The 26791-nt window shown below is 67.8% G+C and overlaps 3 protein-coding genes and 1 non-coding gene across 4 annotated transcripts; 2 read left to right on the forward strand and 2 right to left on the reverse strand.

Annotated features, from left to right (window-relative positions):
- The first annotated feature begins 340 nt into the window (after positions 1–340).
- On the forward strand, positions 341–431 carry TRNAI-UAU (transfer RNA isoleucine (anticodon UAU)). Its single transcript is given in 2 exon segments — positions 341–378; positions 396–431. It is a non-coding gene; the product is annotated as a tRNA-Ile (tRNA).
- Positions 432–3550: 3119 nt separating this feature from the next.
- CACNB1 (calcium voltage-gated channel auxiliary subunit beta 1) lies at positions 3551–15217 on the reverse strand. Its single transcript, XM_050911677.1, is given in 17 exon segments — positions 3551–3707; positions 3710–4006; positions 5286–5471; positions 6004–6099; positions 6222–6373; positions 6842–6850; positions 7209–7318; positions 8052–8110; positions 8202–8282; positions 9809–9924; positions 9927–9968; positions 10286–10347; positions 10435–10571; positions 10699–10821; positions 11383–11502; positions 13183–13269; positions 15131–15217. Coding segments are annotated over 17 exon segments (1917 nt in total). The 3' UTR covers positions 3551–3554.
- Positions 15218–19081: 3864 nt separating this feature from the next.
- On the forward strand, positions 19082–21866 carry RPL19 (ribosomal protein L19). Its single transcript, XM_050911849.1, has 6 exons — positions 19082–19136; positions 19566–19672; positions 20127–20249; positions 20478–20598; positions 20848–20958; positions 21678–21866. Exons 1-6 carry the CDS (start codon positions 19132–19134, stop codon positions 21799–21801), a joined length of 591 nt encoding a protein of 196 aa, XP_050767806.1. The 5' UTR covers positions 19082–19131; the 3' UTR covers positions 21802–21866.
- Positions 21867–23752: 1886 nt separating this feature from the next.
- On the reverse strand, positions 23753–26621 carry STAC2 (SH3 and cysteine rich domain 2). The gene is made up of 10 exons (XM_050911848.1): positions 26429–26621; positions 26243–26340; positions 25823–25904; positions 25598–25785; positions 25453–25522; positions 25301–25353; positions 25015–25112; positions 24857–24908; positions 24565–24702; positions 23753–24433 (listed from the first exon to the last, which is right to left on the reverse strand). The coding sequence occupies exons 1-10, from the start codon at positions 26619–26621 to the stop codon at positions 24338–24340; spliced, it is 1068 nt and encodes a 355-aa protein (XP_050767805.1). The 3' UTR covers positions 23753–24337.
- Positions 26622–26791: the final 170 nt, after the last annotated feature.

A 26791-nucleotide genomic window follows, 5' to 3' on the forward strand; every position in this document is an offset into this window, starting at 1 on the left:
AGCAGGGGTGAAGCTGAGGTTTGCAGCCCAGGGGTGGGAGCTGGGTTTGGCAGCCAGGGTGGGAGCAGGGTGGGGGTTGGCAGCCAGGGTGGGAGCAGGGGTGGGAGCTCGGTTGGCAGCCAGGGTGGGAGCAGGGGTGGGTGCAGAATTTGCAGCTGGGTTGCAGCAGGGGTGGATGTAAGGGTGGGAGCCGGGGTTTGCAGCCGCGGTGGCAGCACAATTTGCAGCCGGGGTGGGAACGGGGGCGAGGGGCGAGGGCCGGGGATCGGGGGCGCGGAGCGGGGGCCGGGGCGGGCGGCGGGGCCGGGAGGGAGCGCGGGCGCGGCGGGCGGCGCCGGGCGCTCCAGTGGCGCAATCGGTCAGCGCGCGGTACTTATAGGGCAGTACGCGGAGCAATGCCGAGGTTGTGAGTTCGAGCCTCACCTGGAGCAGGACTTTTACGGGCTCCGGCAGCCACGCCGCCTCCCCGCTGCTTCCCCCCCATTCCCACCGGGTTTTCTTTTCCCGAGAGAAAACCCTGGAGCCGCTGCGGGGGGGTTTCCCGCGGGGATGGGTCGCTCCAGCTGCACTCCAAGCCGGCCGAGCACTGCTGAGTTGCTCCTGGCCTTCGCCCCCCTAAAACGCACCCATGCTCAGCCCTGCTTCACTTCATAACGTGCGAACAGTTAGTTTTTGCCCCGTGCTGCTGTTTCTGGCCTGTCCCGGGGACAGGGATGGGGCCCGCTCCCCTGACGTGCCACGTTCCCCCCTCACAGGTGACGGCGTGCAGCCCGGCCACCCCCTGCACCCATGGGCACTTCTGCGACGAGCATTTCGGGCTGTGCCTGCCCACGCGCCCTGCGGGGCAGTACTGCCGCCGGGACACCCACTGCACCCACGGCCTCCTCTGCATGTTCGGGAAGTGCCAGCAGCCCGTGCCCGACGGGCAGGAGGGTGAGCAGGGGTCTGGGATGGTGTCGGGGCGGGGGGACACAAAGGACACCCCCCTCAGCCTCAACCCTGGGGGACACGATGCTGATGGGGTGAGCGCCGACCTCCAGCATCAGCCCCGATGGTGCTAAGCCAACGGGTGCTGGGGGCACCCAGCCCCATTGTTCCCAGCCCCTGCAGCTCCATCCCTGTCCCCCAGCCTGGGGATGAGGTGGGGGACCCCCCTTCCCTAACCCCGCTTTCCGCCCCGCCAGGAGCCCGGTGCCAGCGGGACGAGGACTGCGGCGCGGACGGCTGCTGCGCGCGGCGGCACGGCGAGCGAGTGTGCCAGCGGCGGCTGGCACTGGCCCAGAGCTGCCATGTGCCCCCCGGGGGTCTGGCCTTCAGCATCAACCAGGTCTGCCCATGCCAGGCCGGGCTGGTCTGCCGGGCCACCGCGCCTGGACGAGAGTGAGTACGGGGTTGCCGGGGACCCCCAAGCCGGGGAGGGGGAGTGGGGGACACCCGGGTCCTGCCCTGGGTGGGGAGGGATGGAAACGGGGCAGGGACCGCGGTCTGACGTCCCCGTGTCCTCTCCGCAGGAAGGCGTTCGAGTACTGGCCGGAGAAGAGCGAGTGGAGGTGCCGGCAGCCCTGAGCCGGCAGCGCTGTATTTATTCCCTGTAAATAGAGTGTCCAGAGCCGGCCGAGCGCCGCTAAACCCGGCCGAGCGCCGTGCTGAGCCCGGCTGCTGCCGGCGACCATCACCCTGGCAGCGGGGCAGCAGGAGCCCCACTAATCCCTGCTTTGGGTCTTCGCCCCTTCCGAGGAGCCGGGCAGGTCCCGGCTCCATCCCCGTCTCGGCCCCGGCAGTGCCCCCTCCCTGGGCACCCACTGAAGGCCCACCCCAGGGAGAGATGTGGAGGGTCACTGCAGAGCCGAGTTGTGCCCGGTCTCAGCGCTGGCCCCCGGTGGCTACGGACCCGGTGTGTGTCCCTGTCCCCCCCTCCGCCACCGCGCAGACCCCACCAGGCACGGCTGCGGGGCAGGTCTCACCGAAATGTTTATTACAAAGAACCAAGCGAGCGGGGCGAGTACCCCCACACACCAACGAGAATAAATAAATAAAATACACTTTGTCGGGTCTTTAAATAAAGTTTGTGGAGTGACATAAATACGGGATGTCCCTCTGCCTGTGGGGGGGCCGGGGGGGCCCACTGGCCAGACCCTGGCCACCGCAGGGGCGAGTGCCAGGGCAGGCGGGTCTCAAAGCACTTGGCAGGCAGTGACACTGAGTTCCCCCCCCCCCCCCCCAAAAAGGGGAAACTGAGGCACACAACTGGCGGAGACAGCTTGGCAGCAGCTGAGTGCCCCCGAGCCCCCCGGCCTGGGCTGGCAAGGCTGGTGGTCTGGGTAAGGCAGTGACCCCGGGGACCCCCAGCATTGCCCCGGGGGGGGGGGGGCAAGGGGCTGCCCCATAAGTGGAGCAAGCCCAGCCCCACGGTGAGGGCTGGATGTGGGGTGTCCCCACCCCACCCTGGTGTGATCGCCCCCACAGAGGCGGGGGGACGAGGGATGCCCCGGGGCGGGCGCGGGAGAAGGCAGTGCCCCGGGGTGCTGGGGGGGCGAAGGCAGCCCTGCCAGGCAGGGGGGACGGACAGACAGGCTCACAGACGGACGGACAGACGGACAGACACAGCTGGATGGGGCGAGAGCAGACAGGCACGGCGGGGGGGGGGGTTGGCACGGGGGGGGGTTGTGGGGGGACAGGGGGCTGGCACTGCCCGGCGCACCCCGGCGGTCCCAGGAAAAGGGGGGGCGGCACGGGGCCCCCCAGGGCAGAGGGACCCTCCGGGTGCTGCCACGGCAGGCCAGGGCTGGGCGGCTGTTAGCACGTGTTAGACCCCCCCAAACTGGCTCAGATTTGCCCCCCCCTTCAATTCAGGCAGAGCCCCTCCAAGGCAAACACATGCAAACTGCCCCCCCAGGCAGGCAGCACCCCCGGGGGGGGCACGGCCTGGGGCAGCGGGGACCCCTCCACTGCTGGAGCACCCCAAAGCCCTGCACACACCGCACACGCATGCACCCCCCATCAGCTGCTGGGGGGCCGGGGGGGGGGTCACAGCCCTGCAGGGGTGCAGTGCCAGGCTGCAGGCACTGGCTGAGGGGGGCAGCTGGCAGGGACACCCCCCAGTACCACCACCACCAGCTCAGGGGTCCCCCTGTAGCCGGGTGGCAAACAGCACCATGGAGAAGCGGGGGCACCTGGGGGGGGGGGGTGGCCAGCAGGCAAGGGCTGGGTGGGGAGCACGGCCCCCCACCCCGTGCCCGGGGGCAGGGGACGGGGACACGCCGGCCGCGGGCAGAGCCCCCGGGGTCCCCTTTGGTCACTTGCTCTCCCTGCCAAGCAGGGAGGGCCCGAAGCACCGTGAGATGCTGGGGGCTGGGGGGGGTGGGGGGGAGACCCCCCCCCCACCAAGGAGTGGGGTAGGGGGAGCCCCCGGGGCAAAGCAGGGGGCTCCCCACATCACAGCTGGCCAGGCTCGGGGGGGGGGGGGGGACACAAAGGCAACCAGTGAGGCTCTTCCCCACCCCAAAGCCAGCGCTGGGAGGGGGGGGTCCAGCCCCTGCCTGCACCCCCTCACCCTAACGGATGTAAACGTCCTGGCCCCAGCCCTCCACGTCGCTCTGGTCGAGGCCGAGGGTCTCCGGTGGGTCGGGGCAGTAGCGGTCCTGGCCCTTGGCTCGGCCCCGCAGCCCCCGGCTCTCGCGCCTGGGCTCGTCCTCATCCCAGGTACCGGGGTGCTGATGGCCGGGGGGGCACGGGGTCCAGCACCGGGGGGACCCGGCGGCTCCTCCTCGCCGGGGTCCATCTCGATGTCCATGCAGCAGGAATCGCCGGGCTCCGTACCGGCCGAATCCCGGCTGCCCGGGGTCTCCGAGTCGAAGGTGTCCTGGCGGGACAGGCTGCGGGGGGCCGGGCGGGCAGGCGGCAGGGGGGGTCGGCCCTGCCCGTGGCCCCCCGCTTCGCCCGGGCCCTGCCGGAGGCGGCCGTGCTCCCCCTCGCGCGGCGGCTCCCCAGGCACTAGGTACGGACCCTGGTTAGGAGAAGCAACCACACCGTGCAAGGAGGGACGGACGGACAGACGGACTGGGGAGGGGTTAGTGGGGGGGGGGGTGTTAGCTGCGGGGCTGGCGGGGGGCACATGCGCTCCTGCCCAGCCTGGCCTGCCCACACCGCACCGCTCACTCGGGACACGACGGCGGCAGGTCTCAGCCCGCTGCCAAATGGCACCGGGGGGGGGTCACCGGGGCAGAGCCAGGGCAGGAAAGGGGTAACGGGGGAATGGGGGGGGGGGGAAGAGCAGCGCAGGGAGGGCTGCGGGGTGGGGGCCGGCACCCCAGCAGCGTCCCGTTCGCTGGAAGAATTAGCGACAGACAACACAGGACACGCGTCCCTCCTCTGCCTCCTGCCCCGGGGTGGGTGCCGCGGACTCCCCGGGCTCAGCACCGTGAAGCCCACGGTGGGACAGGGCTCCGCACCCCCCTCCAGGACACCCCATAAGCTCTCGCCGCTGCCACGGCCCCCCAGAGCTCCGGAGAGACGTGGGAGCGGGGGCTCTGGCACCCCGGCAGCCCCCAGGGAGGCACAGAGGGGACCCGCATTCCCAGGGGGTCTTGGAGGGGGCAGATTCCTGGGGGGGCCCCAATTCCCAGGGGGGCTCCAGGCCTGGGAGGGGGCACAGATCCCCAGGGGGACCCCGACTCTGGGCTTGGCGCCAGTCCCAGGCAGGGAACAGATCCCCAGGGCTGATCCTAGGGATGGCCCCAATCCTGGAAGGGGAGCAGGTCCCCCAGGGGTGGCCCCCCGATCCCAGGGGTGGCCCCAAACCCGGGGTGAAGAGCAGGTTCCCAGGGGGGGCGATCCCAGGGACGGTCCCATCCCGGGGGGCTGCAGCTCCCCAGGGTGGCTCTGATCCCAGGGGTGGCCCCAAACCTGGGGGGCTGCAGTTCCCCAGGGTGGCCCCAATCCCAGGGGTGGCCCCAAACCCAGGGCGGGCAGCAGGTCCCCAGGGGAGGCGATCCCAGGGACGGTCCCACCCTTGGGGGGGCTGCAGCACCCCTGGGGGGCCACAGGTCCCCAGGGAGGGCGATCCCAGGGACGGTCCCACTCCTGGGGGGCCGCACTTCCCCGATGCGGCCCCGATCCCAGGGGTGTCCCCAAGGGCTGGGGGTTGGGGGGGAGGTGGGGGGGGCGTCCCCGCTGCCATCTCACAGCGCGTGCTCCTCGAGGGGTGCGGGGGGACTGGGGGTGGTCTCGGCACCCCCGCGCCCCCAGAGGCCCAGGTTCCTGCGCAGGGAGGTGAGCACCTGTACCTGGAGGTTGGAGACGGGCACGGGGCTGGCGGCCAGGGCGGCCGTGGCCATGGTGCGGTTCAGCAGCGGGTTGGGGGGGTTGCTGCTGGGGGGGTGCGTCGCCTTCCAGTAGGCCTCCAGGTACTCGGCCAGGTGCTCGCAGGCCTCCTCCAGCTGGTTCTCGTCCAGCACGATGTCGAACATCTCCTGGGGGTGGGAGGAGGCCATGGGCCAGGGCGGGGCAGGGTGGGGCAGGGCGGGGCACTCGGACCCAGGGTGGAGGCTACGGACCAAGGCGGGACTAATGGGACAGGTCAGGGCTGCTGAACTCAGGGTGGGGCCCATGGGACAGGGTGGGGCCAATGGGATAGGGCGGGGCTTCTGGACCCAGGGCGGAGCCTGTAGTCCAAGCTGAGGTGGTGGGAGGAGCATCTGGCCTGCTGGGGCGGAGTCTGTGGCCTTGGAGGCGGAGCATCTGACATCAATGAGGTGGTGGGTAGAGACTCTAGCATCTAGGGGCGGAGCTTCTGGTCCACAATATGGGTGGAGCCCTACACCAGAATGAGGTGGTGGGAGGAGCTTCTGGCTTGCAGGGGTGGAGCCTCTGGTGGGGTGGGTGGAGCCAATGGCTGCAGGGCGGTGGCAGAGGCTGGGCAGGGGCTGGGGCGGGGTTAGGCAGGGCAGGGCGGGGTCAGGGTGGCTGGGTGGGGCAGGGCGGGGCCAGGCGGGGCGTACTCACAGGCGGGCACTGCGCCAGCTTGTCAGAGGCCACCATCTGCACGTTGAGGTGCTTCGCCTGGGACTTGCCCCGGGACTTCACCAGCCGCTGCAGGACCTGGGGCAGGAGAGGGCAACCCAGGGTGGCCGCAGGGACCCCGCCCGCCACCGCCCGGCCCCGCCCAGTGCGGCGGGGCAGTGGCTGGGGCTGCCCCCCACCCACTCTGGGGCCCAACCCACCTTGGGGGAGGTGATTTTGATGTAGACGATGATGGGGGCCAGGGACGTCTTGGCCAGCTGGGCCGGGTGGTTGATGGTGTCGGCATCCAAGGCCACCAGCTGTAGCGTCCGGGCCAGCTCGAAGATGCGCTCGGTCTCACTCTGGACCTCGGCTGCCGGGACAGGGAGACAGCGAGGGTCAGGGGGACAGCGCGGGGGGACGGGCGAGCACGTGGGGGCTGCGGGGACAACTGCTGGGAGATGTGATGAGGGGAACGGGACGGGGACAGGACGAGGACAGGTCTTGTACTGGGACTTGGCCACTCCAATGTCACCCCAGTCCCAGGGGTGGGGGGGTTCACTGCGGGAGGGAGGTGGCAGTGGGCTCCCAGTGCTGGCACCAGCTGGGTGAGGAAGGGGCAAAGCCCCCCAGACCACACGCACTTGGGGTGGGGGTCAGACGGGTCTGTGTCCAGGGTGTTCCCAACCCTCAGACTCTGCCCAGGTGGCCAGTCCCTGCTGCGTCCCAGAGCCTGGTCACGGCCAGGCAGGGAGGACGAGGATCCAAGGGGACACGTCCCCCACTGCCCCCCAACCAGGCAGGGGGCTGCCAGGGGTCCCGGTGGGTCCAAGCTACATACCCAAGACATCTGTATCAGGAGCAGGGGAGGAAGGAAGCAGCGCGGAGGGGAGGAAACCCAAAGGAAAGGAGAAAAAGGAAAGAAAAACACAACAGAGAGAAGATAAAAGGGGAGGAGGGGGAGAGAGACTGAGTCAAACCGGCCGGGGGGAGCACAGGACCCCGGGTCCCCACCGTGTTAGTCACCCTGCAGCGGCGGACCCCCACACCTCAGCCCCACGAGCTGTGCCCCGGCGCAGGCGGGACAAGCACCCCGGGAGGGTGGGGGGGATGGGCTGATACAGATGGAGGCTTGGGGTGGGGGGGGGTCACGCTGCCCGGCCGGGCGGGGGTCAGCGTGGGGCGGCCGAGCCGTGGCACCGCCTTACCCAGGCTGGAGCGTGTGCTGGAGCGCTCGATGATGGTGTGCTTGCTGGGGTTGTTCAGGACGGAGCGCTTGGCCAGGGAGATGTCGGCTGTCACCCGCGTGATGGAGATCCTGCGAGACGGAGAGGGCACGAGCGGGTGGGGGGAGCAACAGTGGGTGCAACCCCCCCCCCCCATACACACCCACCCCCTTGGGGGGCAGGACGGGACCCTCCTTCCACCCCCTTCCTCCCATCCCGTGCACAGGGCTGCCTGGAGCTGGAGCCACAGGACTCCTGCTCCTCGGGGGACAGATCCCCCCAACAGCAAGAACCACAGGGCAGGGCTGAGGGTCCCCCCATGGGGTTAGGGTCCCTCGTGGTGTTAGGGGTCCCCCATGGGATCAGGGGTCCTCCACAGGATCAGGGGTCCCCCCATGGGGTTAGGGGTCCCCTCGTGGTGTTAGGGGTCCCCCATGGGATCAGGGGTCCTCCACAGGATCAGGGGTCCCCCCCATGGGATTAGGGGTCCTCCACAGGATCAGGGGTCCCCCCATGGGATTAGGGGTCCCCACAGGATTAGGGGTCACCCACAGGATCAGGGGTCCCCCCACAGGATTAGGGGTCCTCCACAGGATTAGGGGTCCTCCACAGGATCAGGGGTCTCCCCATGGGATTAGGGGTCCTCCACAGGATCAGGGGTCTCCCATGGGATTAGGGGTCCTCTACAGGATCAGGGGTCCCCCCATGGATTAGGGGTCCTCCACAGGATTAGGGGTCCTCCTGTGGGATTAGGGGTCCCTCTATGGGATGAAGGGTCCCCCTGTGGTGTTCAGGGTCCCCCAGCCACGCAGCCGCCTGTCTCACCTGCCGTCAAAGCGATGCTTCAAGAAGTCGAAGAGGGCTTTCTGCATCATGTCCGTGACCTGGAGAGGGAGGAAGGCAGACAGGGAGGGAGAGAATGGGGCGGGGGTCCCCCCCATATCCCCCCCTGCCCCGGTGCCCCCCATTCCTCACCTCGTAGCCCTTCAGCGACGGTCCCACCAGGATGATGGGCCGCATGGAGGGCACCACGTCGTACGGGGGCACGTGCTCGGCCTGCGGGACAGAGCTGGGCTTTAGCAGGGCTGGGGGGGGGGGAAAGACACCGGGGGACGCTCAGCTTCGCCCCTGCGGGGGCAGCTCTGGGGATGGGGGGGGGGGGGGGTCTGCAAGCGGGGGGCACCCCCTCCCCTCCCCGCGGGCCCTCCCTGGGGGGTCCTGACGCTACTCACCGATTTCTGCTTCTGCTTCGCTACGTCCCGAGAGGCCGCGTGGGGCCGGGGAGGGGGGGGGGGCGAGAGAAGACAAACAAGGCATGCGTGTTATCCGCGGGCGCGGGGAGCGGGGGCACCGAGCTGGGCTGGGGGGGCCCGGGGATGCACGTGTGTCCCCCCCCGGGGGGGCTGGCCCTGGGGATGCGTGTGTGTCCCCCCCCCCGCCCCGGGGGGCTGCTCCATGAGCGTGTTTCACATGAAGCATCGCCCTGCTCTTAGATTTGGGGTGCAAGTGGGGGCTCTGCGGGGCTTGGAGAGCAGGATGGGGGGTGGCGGGGGGCAGCTCGGCCCCCCCCCGGGCCTGCTCACCCCCACAAGCCCTTGCAGACCCCCCCCCGCCCCGGGCTGTGGTTGCGCCCGAACCCCCCCCAGCTTCTGCCCAGTTTGGGGGGGAGGAACAGTCCATTCCCATTCGCGGGGGAGACGAGACACCGGCCGTGCTGGCACACACCATGCGCACACTGGGGTACCCCAGGCAACCGGGGGGGCGGGGGGGGGCACGGACTGATCCATCCCATGGACCACGGGGGGAGACAGCCACGGACTGATCCATTCCACAGACCATGGGGGGATGTAGCCATGGATGGATCCATCCCATGGCCTATGGAGGGGTCAGCCACGGACTGATCCATCCCATGGCCCACAGGGGGGAGGCAGCCACGGACTGATCCATCCCATAGATCATGGGGGGAGGCAGCCACGGACTGATCCATCCCATGGATCACAGGAGGAGGATCAGTTATGGACTGATCCATCCCATGGCCCATGGGGGAAGACAGCCAGCCAACACGGACTGATCCATTCCATGGCCACAGGGGGAGACAGCCACGGACTGATCCATCCCATGGCCCATGGGGGAAGACAGCCACAGACTGATCCATCCCATGGCCCATGGGGGGGAGACAGCCACGGACTGATCCATCCCATGGCCCATGGGGGGGAGACAGCCACAGACTGATCCATCTCATGGCCCATGGGGGGGGGAGACAGCCACGGACTGATCCATCCCATGGCCCATGGGGGGGAGACAGCCACGGACTGATCCATCCCATGAACCACAGGGGGAGGCAGCCACAGACTGACCCACCCCCCGGTGCAGGGGGGACACCCCTGCCACCCCGTCCCCTGCAGACGCTCATGCCCATGCTACGGCACGGGGACACGCCGTGGCGGCGCAGGCAGGGTGCTCGGGCAGTGCGTGGCCCCCAGCACCCGGCGGGTGCCCCCGCAGCCCCCGCCAGCCCTCCCAGGCAGTGTTAGGGCAGGCAGGGTGCAGCAGGCGAGCGCAGGGCTGGTGGGTGCCGTTACCTTCCTAAAGAAGGGGATGCGCTTGGTGTGGGCGGGGGGGGTGGTGACACTGCTCACGCTACTCTTAGGGGAGCGGTGGGTCTCCATGGCCTCCTCCTCCTCTAACTCATCGGGTCAAAGGCAAAGCTAGGCATGTCCAGGGCACCTGGGGACGGAGGGGCAGCCGGAGCCGGGGAGAGGGGAGGGAGAAAAGAAGAGCGATAATGGCGATAGAAGAAGGGAGAAATGGAGATGGGGGCGCTGGGAAGAGCGGGAGGGTGGTGGGGATGGGAGGGGGGAGAAGCAGAGGAAAGGGGGTCCCCAGGGGAGTGTGGGGGGTATGCACCCGCCTGCCTGCACCCGGGGTGGAGGGGCCGGAGCTGTGGACGAAGAGGGGTTACCCAGCGCGGTGGGGGAAGGACCCCCCCAGGCTGGACCTGCCCCGCTCAGGCCAGGGGCTGCGGGGACCCCCGGACACTCTTACCGCTGGCCGGGGGGTGGGCCGGCGGGTCCCCGTCACCACGTCGCCCAGGCTGGAGCTGGAGTTGTCCCCCGATTTGCTGGATGGGAGAAGCACAGAGAGGGGGACAGGGGTGAGTGTGGGATGGGGGGGCTGGGGGAGTCGGGGGGTCGGGGATGAGCCCCACCTCGAGCTCAGGCGGTTCTGCCTCATCTTCTGCTCCTGCAGCAGCCGCATGTTCTCCAGCTTGACGGGGCTGGGGATGAAGCCCACCTCGCAGCCCTCCTTCACCAGCCGCCCGATCCACCAGTCGTTGTTGTACTTCTGCGCCGGGGAGGGGGGGGGGGGGGGGAAATGCCTGAAACCCCCAAACGCCCACCCCCAGGACTGCCACCCCCAGAGTGACCCCAGCCCCACACCCCTGCCAGCCCCCCCCCAGCCCGATCCCCACCTCCTTGATGTGCAGGAAATCTTTGGGCTCGAAGCAGATGGCCATGCCCTGCACCGGCATGTCGTCGCTGGCGGATGGGTTGTAGCCGACGTTCGTCCGCACGGCAAACGCTACCGGCTTCGTCTGCCAACAGGAGAGGGGTCAGCATCTCCCCCCACCCCAAATCACGGAGACCCCCCCCACAGCGAGAGCTGGTCCCCCCACAGGCCAGGCAGGTGCCGGTGCCAGTACCAGTACGACCAGCTGGGCAACCGGGCTGGCTTGGCTCCTATGGGCACCACGGCGCAGCCGCTCACCGGAGCCTGGGCTGGGGACACTGTGGCCGCAAAGCCCCGGGAGCTAACGAGGGGCTCATTAGCCAATTGCCCTGGGCCCGCAGCTGAGGTGTGATGGGTGCTCAGCCAAGGCGAGAACCCAGACATCCAGGCTCCCAGTTCCACCCAGTACACCCCACTGCCTTCCCAATGTCACCCAGCGATCCTGGGGCCACCACTTCAGGGGACGGGATGCTGCGGGGATGGAGAGCAGGGGCAGCGCGGGGGTCCTGGAGGGGGTCCCTGTGCATGGGGTCAGCCCCTTCCCGCAGCGGGTCCCATCCTGCTCGGGCAGGGTGGGTGGCAGGGGTACCTGCCTGCACCCGGGAGGCGAGGGCAGGCAGGGGGTTCTCCAGCCCAGCCCTCCCACCTTGGCTTTCTCCAGCTGCGCCATGGCCTGGCGCTCGGCCTCCTTGCGCAGTGCCTCCCGGTCCTCCTCCAGCGACACATCCGAATCCGAGGGGCGGCTGGTGTAGGACTCCGCCGAGCCCTGGGAGAGCGACGAGAGGGGTCAGTTCCCCCCCCCGAAGCGGAGAACACAGCCCCACGCCTGACCCCGCAGCCGTCTCCCCCCCCGCCGCAGGAGACCCTCTCACTAGGGCTGGTGCCCATCACTGTGGCCTCTGGGCACGCCGGGAAGAAACCACCCCAAAAGCTGCCTCCTCCCCAGGCAGGGGCAAATCCTGTGCGGTGGCATCCCGGCGGGGTTACGGCAGGCCGAGGGCCGGCGCAGCTGTTCCCACCGCTCTGGCACGGAACGTGATACCGAGCCGGCGCCTGCTCCCGTCCCGCTGCTGCCGGCCTCCCCGGGGCCTCTCGTCAGAGCCGGGAAGGCGACGAGGACCCCCCGTGCCTCCCCGTCACCCCCCGTCTGTCCCCCACCCGAGGGAAGGCCAGCGGGGACAGCGCTGTCCCCCTCCAAGGGGTCCCATGGCAATGGGGAAAGGGTGCTGTGGGGTGACTCGGGGTCACCCCAGGACAAGGTTGGAGCTGGGGTGGGATCGGAGACCCCCTGTTCTCCCCCCAGCCCCTGGGGCCGGAGTCTGGGTCAGGGGCAGCGGGGAGACTCACGGGATCCCCCAGCCCCAGGGCAGTGGGTGCCATGGGGGACGGTGAAGGCACCAACCACCCTTGGGGGGCTGCTCCCCCCCAGCCCCTCTATAATCCCCTGAGCCCCACCAGAGCCCCCCGGGGCTGCGGGATCCCCCGTCCCCAATTTGCCCTGTCCTTTCCAAACACCGGGAGGTGGGGGCCGCTCTCCTTTGCACAGGCCCTTACCCCTGGCCATGGGGCAGCAGCCCCCCAGGGGACCCCCCTCCCCAAAAGCCATGGGGCAGAGACCGGCTGCCCCATCTCCTCCTGCCACTGGCCCTTCCTGAGCCCCCCAGCCCCACGGCAAGACTGGAGGGGCTTTTGGGGGGGGGTCACCTGGGGTCCAGACATGATGCCCTCACCCCGCAGACCCCATGGGTCCCACCAGCTCCTGGGACCACCCGCTCCAACCCCCACAGAACCGAGGGGGACCCTGCACTGAGGGCAGAGCCGGCAAGCCGGGACGGGAGGGTGCCGGGGACCACGTCCCGGATGCTGGGGGGCTGCGGGGCGGGGTGGGGGGGGGACGCTCACCGGGGCGGCGGGGTGGTCTTTGCCGGCTATCTCCATGGTGGCAGGGCCGGGGGTGAGTGGGTCGGGCGGGTGCTGGGCTGGGGCGCCCGTGGGTCAGGTTTCAGCCCTGGGACGTTTGCAGCCGCCCCGGGTATATTTAGCCCGGTGCCGGGCAAAGGGTGGGGGCCGGGGGGGGCCGCAGGGGCCGCTGCCAAGCCAGCAGCCCTGCCGGGTGGATGGGACTGGGGAGGGCGGCTTTGATGCCAGCTGGGCAATGCCAGGGCTATGTCCCCTGGCCGGCACCCCCAGGAGGGGCAGGGAACCCCTGGGGGGCTACAGGACCCCAAATATGGGGGGGATGACTCCCCCCAGCACCCACCGCAGGGCAGAGAGGGGACGGGGGGCACAGCCGGGTCTGGCTCAGCCATTGCAATACCTGCACTCCCCTCAGGCCAGGCTCAGTTGCAAACCTAGACCCCTACCTCAGTCCCTGGGGGGACAAGGGCCCCCGCAGGCAGACAGGTCCCCTGGGACCCCCCGGGACAGCCACCCCCCCCGCACTCACCTGCCGGACAAAGCTGTTGGAGGTGGTGTCGGACGAGGTGCTGCCATCCGAGCGCTTGAAGCGGCTCTTGCGCTTGCTGTACTTGCCCTAGGGAGAGGAGAGGGGGGGCAAGAGGGGAGCTCTGGAGCCCCAGGACTCGGGGGGCAGCTCTGCCCCCCCCCAGCCCCAGCTGCCAGGGATGCTCCATCCCCCTCCACCCCCACGCTGCAAGCAAACCCAGCTCCTGTGGGACGAGAGAAGGGAAACGGAGGCAGGGAAGGGGATGGGGTTGCCCCACTGCTTGGGGGCCGTGCAGCCCCCTCCCCAGGGACCCAGCATCACCTTATCCGGGGGGCTGGATCTCTGATCCCCATGGAGAGGAGAGGGAGCTGGTGGGGCTGATTGGATTTGGGGAGAGCCCGGCTGTGGCCCCCAAACACCGTGGCGGCCCCGGCCAAACCAGAGCCCAACCAGCACCCCGGGGAAGCGGCCGCTATGGGGGGCACCCCACACACACCCGCAACCCCACGCCGCCACCCCAGCGCCCAAGCCCTGCACACGCGTGTGCACCACCCCCCCCCCCCGCAGTGTGGGCACCGTCCCCTCGCCCATACATGCTCCATGTAACGGGGTGCGCACACGCGTGTACCCCCACGCCCACCCACACCAGCCGGCACCCACCCCACACCCCAACGGGACACCCCCCGCTTCCTCCAGTGCCTCCTGCTGGGATGGACTGGAGGAGATGGGGATGCCCCAGTGCCCCCCTTGCAGCACCTCCTCGGGGGGGGGGGGGGATGCCAGACCACCCTGGGGCGGGTGCCCTGGAGGGGGCGAGAGGCTGGGACATGCCGGGGCGAGCGGTGCTGTCACCTCCCCGGCGTCTCGGAGGGACAGCTGGGCCCAGCTGCCACCCAAACTGGGGATGGGTGGTCCCCACGCCGGGCAGCACCGGGTATTTTTAGGTCCTTCACCCCCGGCCCCCCACCCACCCCATCCGCCGCTCCCAGCAGGGGATGGACATGGCTGGGGCTCAGCGGTGAAGGTCCCCGGGGTGGGGACGGTGGCCCCGCTTCTGGTGTGGGGTTCACCGCAGTCACCCAGAAACCCCCCCTCCACCCCTGAGGAGGGGGGAGACACCCAGCTCTGCCAGCACCCGGGCGGCTGGATGCAGCCAGGGCCTGTGCCTCCATCCCCTGTGTGTGTCCCCCCCCCAAAACCATCACCCCAACTGGTTGATGCTCCCCAAGCTGCCACGGAGGGGGGCGGGGGTGTCTGTCCCCATGGGGGTGTGCAGCAGCGGGGGGGACACACACAGCACCCAGCCAGACCATGGGGATGAGGTGCTCCACCAGTCTGCGGTGCCCCCCACCCCATTGGAACCAGCTGGGGACACATCCCTTCTCCCCCCCAAGCTGGAGGGGACAAGCTGGGGGGGGGGGGGGACACGGGATGGACACCACCCCGGCAGAGTTTTCCCAATTCCTAAAAGTTTCCTGGTGTGCACAACACCCCCCCGCACCCACCTCCCCACCCTGGGGTGCTGCGGGTGGGCAAACCCCAGGGGATGAGGTGGGGGGTGGGGGGAGCAGTGACACAGCAAGCAGCACAGAGACACCCCCCTGCCCCCCCCCACCCTCCCCAAATCTGGGGTCTGGCCATCCCCTTCCCTGGGATGCTTGGTGTTATGAGGGGGGGGGGTTTGACTGCATTTGGGGTCCCTCCCGGGGTAGTTTGGTTATGGGGGGGGGGGCACCCTGTTTTGCATGCTGGGGGGTGAAATCACCCCCGTTATGGGGTGTAGGGGTTGGGATGGGGGGGGGGGTGAGCCCCATCGATTCCCCCATGGGGTTGGGGGGAATCGATGGGGCTCACCCCCCCCCCCCCCGCCATGCACCCTAGGGCTGCGCACAATGGTACCGATGCAGACTCCCCCCCCTCCTCGTCCCCAAATTCCCGGGGGTGTCACCTGGAGGGTGGCGTTGTCGAAGACGTCCATCTGGATGTCCTGCGTGGAGCTGTAAGGGGTACGGGCCATGCCGCCTTCCCGCACCATGGAGCTCGCCGGGGTCGGTGGGTTTTGGGGTGTGCGTGTCGGGGGGACACACACACACACACAGAGGGACAAGACGATGACGATGGAGCCCAGGCCTGGCCTCCGCCGTACCGGCCCCCGCGGTGACGGCAGCCCCGGCGTGCAGCGAGCGAGAGGAGGAGGAGGAGGAGAAGGAGGAAGGAGGAGTGGGAACGGCGGCAGGGGGGGGACGAGGGATGGCGGGCAGCCGCCTCCGCCTCGGCCGCTCCCACCGTATTCCCAGGAGGGAATGGGGGATGCGGGGATGAAGGCCCCCCCGTCCCTTCCCAGGTAGGGTACACCCAAAGCAGCTCCTTCCCCTGGGGGAAAAAAAGGGGGGGGTGATGAGGATCCCCCCCTCCCCAAATGCGGGGGGGCACACAGTGGTGCCCACCGCGGCTTGCATGCCCAGCCTTTAGCCTGCAGCAGACTTGCTTGCTGGGGAGGGGGGGACCCCAAAAAGAGATAGGGGGGACACAGGGCCCCCAGGCTGTTGTGTGGTTTGGGGGGGGGGACGGGACATGCAGCGGCAGCCGTGCCCCCATCCCCGAACCTCAGTGCCCGGAGCAGGATGTGCCGCGGTCTGGGGAACCCGGGGCTCCCTCAGGACAAGGCTGCCCCTAAATTTCCAGCTTCTCCCCCCCGGACCCTCCCCAGCTGGGATCCCCGCAGCCTCAGAGTGACCCACGTCCCCCCTGAGCCCCTCTGCTCCCCAGGGGCATCCATGCCCGGACACAGAGCCATCTGCACGCCCCGCATGAAGCATCCAGGGAAAGGGCACCCCGGGGACCCCATGGCAATGGGGGGGCGCCCGGGGCTGATGGACCCCGTGTGCGGTGGGGAAGGGGCTGCACTTGACACCCACTGGCCCCCAGCACGGCTGCAGCCACCCTGCAGGGACCCCAGCACTGTCCCTGGGCGTCTGCGGGCAAGGGCTGCAGGCAGCGTGTGCCGGGCAGGACACGGCTTGCCTCTGCCCCCTCCCCAGGGAGGCTGCCGGCGCCGGGGCCGATCACCTCCTCCCCAGGCAGGACCGGGCTGAGACCTCCCACACTCATCTCACGTCAACTGCACTGCAGGAGCCGCTGCCGCCGGCTGTTGGAAAGTTAAAAATTCCTTGGGCCCCCCCCGCCTCGCGCCAGCGGGTCTTTTCCTGCTCCCGTCCCAGCTCCTGCAGCTGCGGGACAATGTGCCCAGGGAAGCGGGACAGCTGACGCCACATTTTCCATTATTAGCCCCCATCCATCACCGGCACCGTAAGGTGCCTACGACGGCACCGGCACACGCTTCATGGCAGCCGGGCAGGTGGGGAAGGGGGGCTCGGCGGGGGACGAGCTGCCCAAGGTCACGCAGGCTGGCACCACTGACCCCGGGACACAACCCGGGAGCCCCAACCGTGCCCAGCTCTGCGCCTTGTGCCTGGCCAAGCGCCGGGTGTCGGGACTTCGTTGACCCCCAATGCCAAAGCCTGCCCATCTCCTGCTTTGCCCACCTTGCCCAGGCCTGGGCCACGTGGCCGATGCAGGAGCTGAAGCCCCCGGAGGGTCTGTGGAGGGGAGCAGAGGGTGGTGGTGAGGGTGTTTTGGGGAGGCAGAGCCGGGTGCCAGGGTAGAGGCAGCGGGGGCCCTGCCAGTGGGGAGCCTGCCCGGAGGCGGAGGGCGAGCTCACCATTCCCAGGCAGCTGCACGGGAGCGTAACGCAATGACGGCATCAATCCCTTCCCGATGCCAGAGCTGCTCTGCTCCCCGGGCCCCCCCTGACCACCGCCTGTGCTGCCGGGGGCACGGCATGCCAGCACGGCCCCTCGCGGGGGCTCACCGGGGTGCCCGCTCTGCCCCTGCCCGCTGCTCCGAGCACAAGCTCGGCGGGCACAGAGCTATGGACGTGACCATCCAGCGTGGAACGCAACGGAGCAGGCGGAGGAGGGATGGCAGATCTCCCCGGACCTCTCTGGAGGGGCTTGTGCACAAGCAGCAGCATGCCTACGCGGGCTGAAACCTCTCCTCGAATCTGGGGTCTGACCAGCCTCTTCATCCCTCTCCCCCTGGAAAATACAGACCACGAGGTGACACTTCCATAGGACTTGGGGACATACATATCCCCATATAAGTATGAAGGTATACGCACTCTCCTGTCTCCAACCCACGCAACTGCCCAAAAACTTTACAGGACATCGATTTGCAGCGGCAAAACCCCGGAGCCCCTCCTGGGCCGGTAATTAAAACCCAGCCACTCTCCTGCCTCAGGAGCCTCCAGATTTTGCTGTTTGTTTTATGAAAATGATGAGTCAGTTTTTAAACAGCAAAAGCCTGTGTTTATCTGTGTTTTTCTCTCAAAAGGAACCAAAAATCTGTTGCCATCGGCTCCTCTTCTCACGCCATATGTTGACTGTGCTACGGCCGCCAGATTCAAAAGGAACCGTTAGCATCTTGTCTCGGGTGTTTAACGAGGCGCCTTTGGGGGCTTTCGCTCTCCAGCCACTCGCAACCTTCAGCGGTTGAAAGGAAAGAGGGATAAGAGTCGCTGCACAACGATGAATTTGGGCGCTATTTAACATCTGGGTGGTTAAAAAGCAACATTTTCACTGGACAAGTTTGCTTTAGACTAGCAATTCACCCGCAGAGAAACCCCCGTGTTTTTAGGCCAGTTACAGTCTATACGGTATCTTTTCGCAAGCATTCCCTTCTTCCAGGAACTCTTCAACAATCTGTTCCTGGAGAGGCTCCAGCACTTTTCTGGGTCGTTTCTCCGACTGAAGGACGCCAGTTGCCACCGGGCCCATTTCAAGCCTCACTACGGCATTTTCTGGGGAGGCGCTTCTGGCTGGGAGAGCCATGAAACATCATTCAGCCTGTCCAGCCCTCAGTTTTCCAACTGCAAAATGGTGCCACCGATACGCCCAGACCTCACTTGTTGTGTTCGATCGCAAAACACTGGGAAGGCAAAATGTTCTCTGCCAACGCCAGCCCTCACCGCAGCCGTTACCACCCCTATCAAAAGGTTCTCTCACAGGAAAATACGAATCCCCCCTTTTCTCAGCAGCACCATAACCCAATCACTGCAGAAGAGGTGGGACTTGATCCACAGCGGAAAGGAAGCAGGATCCGAGATCCCAGCTCGCCACTCTCCTGCTCCAACCTCTGGACTTTCACACCACCCTTTAGGGCGACTTCTTGGGAAACAAGGAACGACGGCAGACCAACGCTGGGCAAACGGAGATCCCATTTCTTGCTACAAAAAGCAACGTTGATGATGCTGACATTAAACTCTTCCTAACCTGCAGCTTCCCAGGGAAGGCGGGGAGGATGAGGAGGGACAACCTGCGCCCAGGTTTCCTCAGGTCCAACAACGAGCCTGTACCCGGGCTGGGGTCAATCTCCCTGCGCCCCTCGGCCCTGCGCTGCCCACCCCACGCAGGCCCACCGGTAAGGAGGGGGCATCTCCCCAGCTCCCTGCAGCCCCCCAGCCTGCCTGCAGGGCCCCCGGGCATGCCCCTAAGCCCCAGCCCAGCTCAGGCCCAGTGCACCCCAGACCCTTCCCAGTTCACCCCCCCCCCCCACACGTGGTGCCCACAGCCTCCTCCACGCCACCGCGCATGCGCCGAGCCCGCCCGGCCCTGCCCGCCGCGCAGGCGCGGGCTGTACCACCCCGCGGCGAGGGGAGTGCGAGGAGGGAAACGCGTCTCTTTCCCCACATCCCGAGTGGGCTCCGGCGCCCCGTCTGTCCTCCCCACCCGTAACCCCACCGCGGCTCTACTCTCGCCGGGCTTCGGGCCGCCCCGACGCCGCGGGGACGGAGCGGGACGGGAGCGGGGTGGTACGTGCCGCTCCCCGCGGCGCTGTCTGTGGGCGCGGCCAGGCCCGCCGCCTCTTCCTCTCCGCCCGGCCGCCGCCGCCATGAGGTGAGGGGCAGCGTTCCGCCGCCTCCCCCGGCAACGACGGGGAGCGGGGCTTACCGGTGGGGCGGCCTCAATAGTGGGGGCTTCCCAACCGCGCTGCGGGGAGGCCTCGGGCCCTGTGAGGCGGTTGCGGCCTCCTCAGGCCTCGGGGGAAAATGGCGGTTGGGCCGCGCGCTGGGGAGGGGGCGAAATGGCGGCCGGGACCCGCACCGAGGGGAGCCCGAGGGAGAGGACCGCTGAGCGGGGCTGGCCTCGCTGCTCTCGGGCCCTGCGGCCCTTGGCTGCTCCCCCTTCCCCGCCGTGCTGTTCCAGCAGCGGGGCCTGCGTCCAGCAGACTCGCTGCCGGCTGTCCCGGGCCTTCAGGCGCTGCGAAAGCACCGTCCGGCCGCGGGAGCGAGCGTGATGCTGAGCTGTGTGCGTGGTTCTCCGCAGTATGCTCCGGCTCCAGAAGAGGCTGGCCTCCAGCGTCCTGCGCTGCGGCAAAAAGAAGGTCTGGCTGGATCCCAACGAAACCAATGAGATCGCCAACGCTAACTCGCGTAAGTAATCACCTCTCACGGCCACGCTACGCATCGCTTGTGTTGCCCCGTGGAAAAGGGATGCGTCAGGAATATGGGAAGAGGCTTTTTGACTGGCTCAGGAGCGATGAGGTTGGCTTAGGTAAAGTTCTGACGCTTGAGCAACTGCTTTGCACTTCAAAGTGGAAATGAGTCCATCAGCAGGATTTACAAAGTTCCCCCGTGCACTGACCAGAATGCAGTGCCTGGTGAGTTCTTGGTAGTGGGTTTAGCACGTGGTGTCCTCTGAGATAACTAGTGAGGGAGAAATGGGAGGGGAAAAGAGCAACTACAGCAGCATGAGGGGGCTTTGGGGGAAAGTCTGCCTTGTCCTTTGCGTTGGATCCTTTTCGTACAAGCCGGATGGGAGTCTGTACTTGCCTAATGTGGCCTCTCATTGCACGTCAGATGTTGAGCATGGAGTTTCTTTCCATAGGTCAGCAGATCAGAAAATTGATTAAGGATGGTCTGATCATCCGCAAACCTGTGACCGTTCACTCTCGTGCCCGATGCAGGAAGAACACCTTGGCCCGCCGGAAGGGCAGGCACATGGGCATCGGTAAGTGCTGGCTCCCAGAAATGTGTTTTCCATGGTACGTGGTCCACCTACAAGCTTATATTGAGCATCGATGTCCAAGAGTCTTGTGGCAGGGCCTAAAAATACACAGTTTGTACGTCAATAGTTTTTTTTTCTTGAAGTAAAGAGAAGGATTAAACACTCTAGCGAAAGCAGGTTGTTCAACTTGCAGAAATTTGGCCTCATTCTCATCCTGGTTTCCCTCTCTAGGTAAAAGAAAGGGTACGGCCAATGCTCGTATGCCCGAGAAGGTGACCTGGATGAGGAGAATGCGAATTCTGAGGCGCCTGCTCCGCAGATACAGGGAGTCCAAGAAGATCGACCGCCATATGTAAGCCTGCCATGCCATGTCCAGCTTTGGGTCGCGTGTCCACACGCTTAGATACCCCTTTCTTGCCGTATGCAGCTCCTGGAGGAGGGAAGAGCCAGTGCAGCAGCTTCAGAGTGACCCTGCTCCTCACAGCACGCTTGTGTGCATTGCTGCTCTCTGCCGGGAGGGGTGCAGGATGTCTGGAAGCTGCGCAGTAGTTTGATGTCCCGGGCAGCCTCACTTACAGTCCGTTCCGTTCTGCTCCGTTAGGTATCACAGCCTGTACCTGAAGGTCAAGGGTAACGTGTTCAAGAACAAGCGGATCCTGATGGAGCACATCCACAAGCTCAAGGCAGATAAAGCTCGCAAGAAGCTCTTGGCGTAAGTGCTGCCTCACTGTTAAGCTTCGGTCTTGCAGGTTGAGGAATCAGTTTTCTTTAAATAACTCTGCAGGCAGGTAATTCCAGGTGCTTTCTGTTGCTGGTGGCTCTGTCTGGAGCCCTGGTGAAGAATCAAACCAAAACTGGGTTGGGCTGGCTTGAAGCAGAGAAATACGTAATCCCGGCAGAGCTTTGTGCGTTCCAGTGCAGGCGTAGCAGATGTTAGTTGCTCATACAGCTCTGAAACTGGTCAATCTACTGATACAGCCGCTTGGATCAGTAAATGATTGACGAGGGGAGGTAAGGAGGCGTAAGAGCCGATGGATTTCAAAATCCTGCTGTGTACTTGGTAAAAGAGCCGGTATCTTAACCTTGCTCTCCAGTAAAGATGTGTGACCCCAGCCAGCCCAACGGGGCAGCCCCTGGAGCCGGGATCACAGCTCCTCCTTGGCCAGAGCTGAGAGCCCGGCGGCGTGGGGCAGGGAGGGCGGCAGAGCCCGGCGTCCTCGCTCGGGGCTGAGCGGGACCAGGTTAGCACCGCTGGGAACTGCGGTTAGAGCTGCGGATGGCAGGCGAGCGCCGCAGCAAAGCTCGCTTCAGCGGCTGGTTTGGTAGGCTAGGATCCTGTGGAGCGAGAGGAGACCAGGGCCGGTGGTAAAGGCTTTCTCGAGGCTGTTTGAGGTGATCCCTGCGAATTCACGAACTCTTCGCTTCTTGCAGTGACCAGGCCGAAGCTCGCAGGTCCAAGACCAAGGAAGCTCGTAAGCGCCGTGAGGAACGCCTGCAAGCCAAGAAGGAGGAGATCATTAAGACCCTCTCCAAGGAGGAGGAGACCAAGAAGTAAACGCTGGCTTGTGTACATAGTGTTTTCCATCAAGTATTCAGTAAAACACATCCAGGACTCCTCCCGCCCGGTCTTGCGCTTGCTCTCTCTCTCTCTCTCCAGGGTTTCTGGAACGGGGAGGGAAGGGGCTGGGGAAGAACTGCCGCTCCCCACCTCGGTGTTGGGTCTGCCCTGCTTGTTGGGAACCAGACGAGTTGGTCGGGGCAGTTCCTGGGGTTGGGGGTGAGCCGTAGCCCGCAGGGCTGACAGCAGAAGGAGAACGCGGGTCGGAGTGAGTCTGTCCTGACGCCAGCCCTCGTCCCAGGGCCGGCTGCGGAGGGCAGTGCCGCTGGCAGAGCCCAGTTCCCACGTCGGCAGCTCCTCTGCGCGCAGCCCCAGCCTTCTTCCCCCCCCTCCTGAGCAGGGCTGCGACATCTCTGCCCGCAGTGCTGCCCTGCGGAGCTCTGGTGGGAGAAAAAGGGGTCTGGGGGCCACCCACCGCACCCTGGAGCCCTTCCCTGCGGCTCCCTGGCCCCGGCAGGGCTCCTCGCGCGGTGCCGGGGGCTCGGGCACGTCCCTGCCCGGCAGGGTCTTCAGGCGCTGGAGGGCTCGGGGACCGACGAGTTCCTTGGGCCCATCCGAAACCCCCAGGAAGGGGCCTGGTGGGACCCCAAACACCCCAACAGGTCACTGCGCCCCGACGGGAGGTGGCCGCTGGCAGAGCCGGGCTGGGCGCGGGCAGGGAGCCTCCCCTGCACGGCCAAAACCCACGACCTGCTGACGGGGGTGACCTGACGCAATTCACCCGGGGAAGGAGCCAGCTGCGGTGGGTTTGGGGGCGCAGCTGAAGTCACCCAAGTGTCCCTGACGCCCACCAAGATGCCCGGGCTGGGGGCACAGCCCCAGGAGGGGTTTCCAACTGCGTGTGCCAGAGCCGGCGCCCTCGGGAGCGGGCCCTGATAAGAGAGCCGGTTCCCAGCCCTGCCGGTCCTTGCGGCGGGGCTGGAGACCACCGAGCAGGGGGACATGCCGCAGCCTCCGTGCCCCCCCTGCCCCAAACCGCTGGGCTCAGGCCAGAGCTGACTTTCAGGGGAAGCTTTTGGGGGGGGCTCTGCTCCCACAGCCGCCCCCTCGGGCAGCCCTTGCAGCTCAGCCGGGAGCGGCACCGAGCAGGGCAGGGCTTGCACGGGGGAAGGACACGGAGGGCTGGGAAGGGACGGGGGTCTGCCTGCCCCGAGGGAGCTGGGGCCAGACCTCACACCAGGGAACTCCCCCCACCCCAGATTGGGGTCCGACCCCTCTGGACACCCCACACTCCCCCCAGGACACCCCCCCAAACGGCTCCTTACCAAACCCACGCCTGCGGGCGCTGCCATCCCCACGCTGGGGACCGTCCGTGCGGTGGGGGCGGGCAGAGACAGCCTCCCCAGGGGACCCAGCGCACCCCCACAAGCTCTGCACCATCCCTGGGGCCAACTGGGGCTTTATAAGCTTTGGGGGGGCACCCCACCCACAGGAAATGCAGCTGAGACCCTCCCACCTCATCACACAGGTGAGGGGACCACCTGGGCACAGGGCTGGAGGGGCCGGGTGCCCCTGATGCCCGGCATGTGCCCCGTGCCATGCCCACGCACCATGTGCCCACGCGTCACCCCCTCCCCATGCCGGGACACCCCGACGTGCCCCCGGCACCCGTTCCGTCCTTGGCCCTGCCGCCGGCTCCACCGACGGTGACTCACCGCGGCCGGGCACGGCGTGACTCATGCAGCCAGAAAAGAGCCCAAGCGTCCACGGCGGGTGGCACGTGGTACCCCACGGGGATGGCATCAAGACAAGAGGATGGGCACCCTGGCAGCGCTCGGGGGGGACACACACCATCTGCACCCCCTCTGCCCAGGCACGCGGCAGCGCCGAAACACCTCTGCCCGGCGCAGAAAAACAACCCGGTGGCACCAACACCGCGGCAGCAGCAGCGTTTAATTTAGGATCTCGGGCTGGAGCATCCCGGGAGCGGGGCCGGGCGCTGGCCGGGCACAGGGGGGGTTATTGCTTGGGCAAACCAAGCACACGGCAGCCGGGCAGGGCACACACGCGTGTGAGGCTGCACATGCGTGTGTTAGTGCACAGATACAGGCGTGTATGGCTCTGGAGCTGCGCGTGTGGAGCGGCACCCGTGCGTGCACGGGCGGAGGCGCGTGCCCTGGTGTACGCACGAGGATTTGCACATCCGTGCTGTCATGCACATGCATCCTTGCTGTGCATGCCGTGTCCACACACGCCAATTGGCACACGTGGGGGTTTAGGAGCAGCCGTGTGGGTGCCCCATCCGTGGGCAGTGCCACCCTGGGGGCCACCCCCGTGTCCCCTGCCCCGTGCCAGCAGGACACGTGCCTCAGGCCGGACCCTGAGGGATGGGGACACTGGGGACAGGCCCCCGGGCATGGCCAGGGGGGTCAAGTACCACCCGGACGGGGCTTCCTGAGGTCTGGTGATCCAGGGGAGGGGTAGCGCTGGGATGGGGACGGGGACACTGGGTGGGGGGGCCAGACGCTGCCCCTCAGATCTCGGTCAGCACCTCAGCGGGGACCAGCCCCCGCTTCCTCCCGCTGGTCACCCGGACGAGGCCCTGGGTCCTGCCCACGCCGACGCAGATCTAGGACGGGCAGACAGACAGACAGATGGATGAGCAGTGGGGCACAACCTTGGCGTCGCTCCGCTGACGACAGACCCAACTCGGTGCACCCCAGGACAGCAAGGTGCTGGCACCGGCGGGCTTCCCCCTACCTGGTTCTCCCTGAGGCTCATGCGCCCCTGCTCCTTGTCGCCCTGCACGGCCCGGCAGCTCCTCCAGACGCTCTCGCCGGGACGGACACGCTGCACGAAGTTGGCCGGGAAGAAGCCCAGCCGGTCGCCCACCTTCCCCTACGGCGCGGCCGAGCGGCGGCTGAGACCCCCCGCGCTCGCTGCACCAGTGAATGCCCTGGCAGGTGGCGGGGCTGCACACGGGCACCGGCCCCCGGCCGCCCCGGTGTGTTCCCCCCCCCATAGCCCCCCCGCCCCACGGCCCCCCCCTGACCTTCCACCAGTCCTCGTTGGAGTCGTCCACCAGCGTGACCCTGTCCCCGGGCCTGGGGGGAAGGAGGCGTGGGGCAGCGTGGGGATGTCCCCCCCCTCCGCTGCCCCCCGTGGGTCCGGCCCCCCCCCCTTCGCCCCGCTGACCCCCTCCCCACTCACTGCAGCGCCAGGTCCTGGTGCTCCTGGGGCACGAACTTGTAGAGAGCCACGTAGGAGAACATGGGCACCCCGTCCCGCCGTGCCAGCCCCCGGGCAGCCTGCGGACACAGCCAGCCCTGCCCCACGGCCCCGGCCCTGCCCCATGGCCCCCAGCCCTGCCCCACGGCCCCCAGCCCCGCGCCAGTGTCCCATCCCTCTGCCCCACGGCCCCAGTTCATCACCCGAGCCCCCCAGTCCCCACCCTTCATCCCCATCCTGCCCCCCCCCCCAGACCCCAGACCCCCACCTGCTGCCCGGGGCTCTTCTCCTCTGCACCGTTCCTCTCTGCTGGGGTCACAGCTGCTGAGACAGATGGACGGGGGGGGGACACGGACAGAGTCAGCCCTGAACCCCCAGTCTGGCCCCCACCCCGCCCCCACCCCAACGCCACCCCCTTACCGCCGCCGCTCGGGCTCCCCGTGCTGCTCGGGGCGTCCCCGCTCTCCTCCCTGGCTGCCGCCTTGTCACCCTAGGGTAGAGGGAGGGCTCGGGGGGGTCCCACACCCCCACAGTGCCCCCCAGCCCTCTCCAGTTCTGGGAGTACCTGGATGCCGGGGGCCAGCTCCATGGAGCCGGCGCCGTGTGCCAGGGAGGTGCCGAACCGCAGTGCCTCGTACACCGGGTCCACCCTCACGCCGGGGTCTGGGGGGGGGGGGGAATGGGGGGTGTCAGGGTGCCCCCCCAGCCCAGCCTGCACCCCAGGGAGAGCGTGCACCCCACGGTGGGTGCAGGCTGGCTCCACGGTGCAGCCGGAGCTGGGGGGGCTCACCTGGGGGGGGCAAGCCCTGCACGGAGCCCCCCTGCTCCGGCAGCAGCAGGGGTGAGCTGAAATTGCGGCGGAAAGAGGTGGCCTGGGGGAAAAAACAGGGGTTTTGGGGAAAAGGGGCACCCAGCACCCCCGGGCACCCCCGGGGGGGGGGCAGAGCTGGGGTGCTGGGGAGGCGCTGGAACTGAGGGTGCCCCTGGGACTGGGGACTCCCGTGTGCATGGGGGGGGGGGTGCTTGCACACACGCCGACATCTCTGAGCTCACACGTGCCCATGGGCACGCATACCAGTGCACACGCGTGTGCGCAGCCACGCGCCCCAGTGCCTGCAGCCCCCCCGGGGACAGGGCTGTGTCGGGGGGGGGGGGGGGTTCGGGGGGGGCTGGCAGGGCTGTGTACCCCCACACCCCCCCAAGCACGTACCGTCTTTCCAGGGCACCGCTGGTGTGAGATCCCCTCGGAGCACCAGAGGTGCACGCCGGCCTTGCACGCCTTGCACCGCAGGCCCTGCCGCGAGTTGCCTGCAGGCAGCGAGAGGGGGGGGGGTCACGGGCAGGGGCTGGCCCCCCCCCCCCCCCCGCACCACCCCCCCCCCCCCCCGGCACCCACCTGCGATGAGCTGCCGGCACAGCTCGCAGGGGCAATGCTTCTTGAAGACGTACTGCTGGAAGCCGTGTGTCCGCGGGGGGGACGGGGGGGTCCCGGGGCCCTGCACCCCCCCGCCCGGCCGCGGGAAGAGGCTCTCCACGCTCTTGCTCCGCAGCAGCGTCCGGAGGGACAGCGACCGCTTCAGCCGCTGCATCTGCCGGAGGGAGGGACCCCCCCGGGGTGGCACGGAGCCCCCCAGGGGTGGCAATGACTCCGGAAGGGGCCGGGGGGGACTCCCCAGGGGTGGCAGGGACCCCTCCCAGGGTCACGGCCGCCTCCCCCCCCCCCCCGCTGCCACCCCCGCTGCACCAGCCCAGCCCGGCC

This window comes from Gymnogyps californianus, chromosome 28, assembly GCF_018139145.2.
Source record: "Gymnogyps californianus isolate 813 chromosome 28, ASM1813914v2, whole genome shotgun sequence".
NCBI classification, from domain to species: domain Eukaryota; kingdom Metazoa; phylum Chordata; class Aves; order Accipitriformes; family Cathartidae; genus Gymnogyps; species Gymnogyps californianus.

Coding starts and splice junctions, on each gene's coding strand:
- RPL19 (XM_050911849.1), top strand. Junction 20,599..20,847: donor AAGAAGATCGACCGCCATAT/GTAAGCCTGCCA, acceptor CTGCTCCGTTAG/GTATCACAGCCTGTACCTGA. Junction 20,959..21,677: donor GCTCGCAAGAAGCTCTTGGC/GTAAGTGCTGCC, acceptor CGCTTCTTGCAG/TGACCAGGCCGAAGCTCGCA.
- STAC2 (XM_050911848.1), bottom strand. CDS start 26,621: ATGCAGCGGCTGAAGCGGTCGCTGTCCCTCCGGACGCTGCTGCGGAGC. Junction 26,341..26,428: donor GTGCCGGCAGCTCATCGCAG/GTGGGTGCCGGG, acceptor CGCTGCCTGCAG/GCAACTCGCGGCAGGGCCTG. Junction 25,354..25,452: donor GGGGAGCCCGAGCGGCGGCG/GTAAGGGGGTGG, acceptor CTGTCTCAGCAG/CTGTGACCCCAGCAGAGAGG.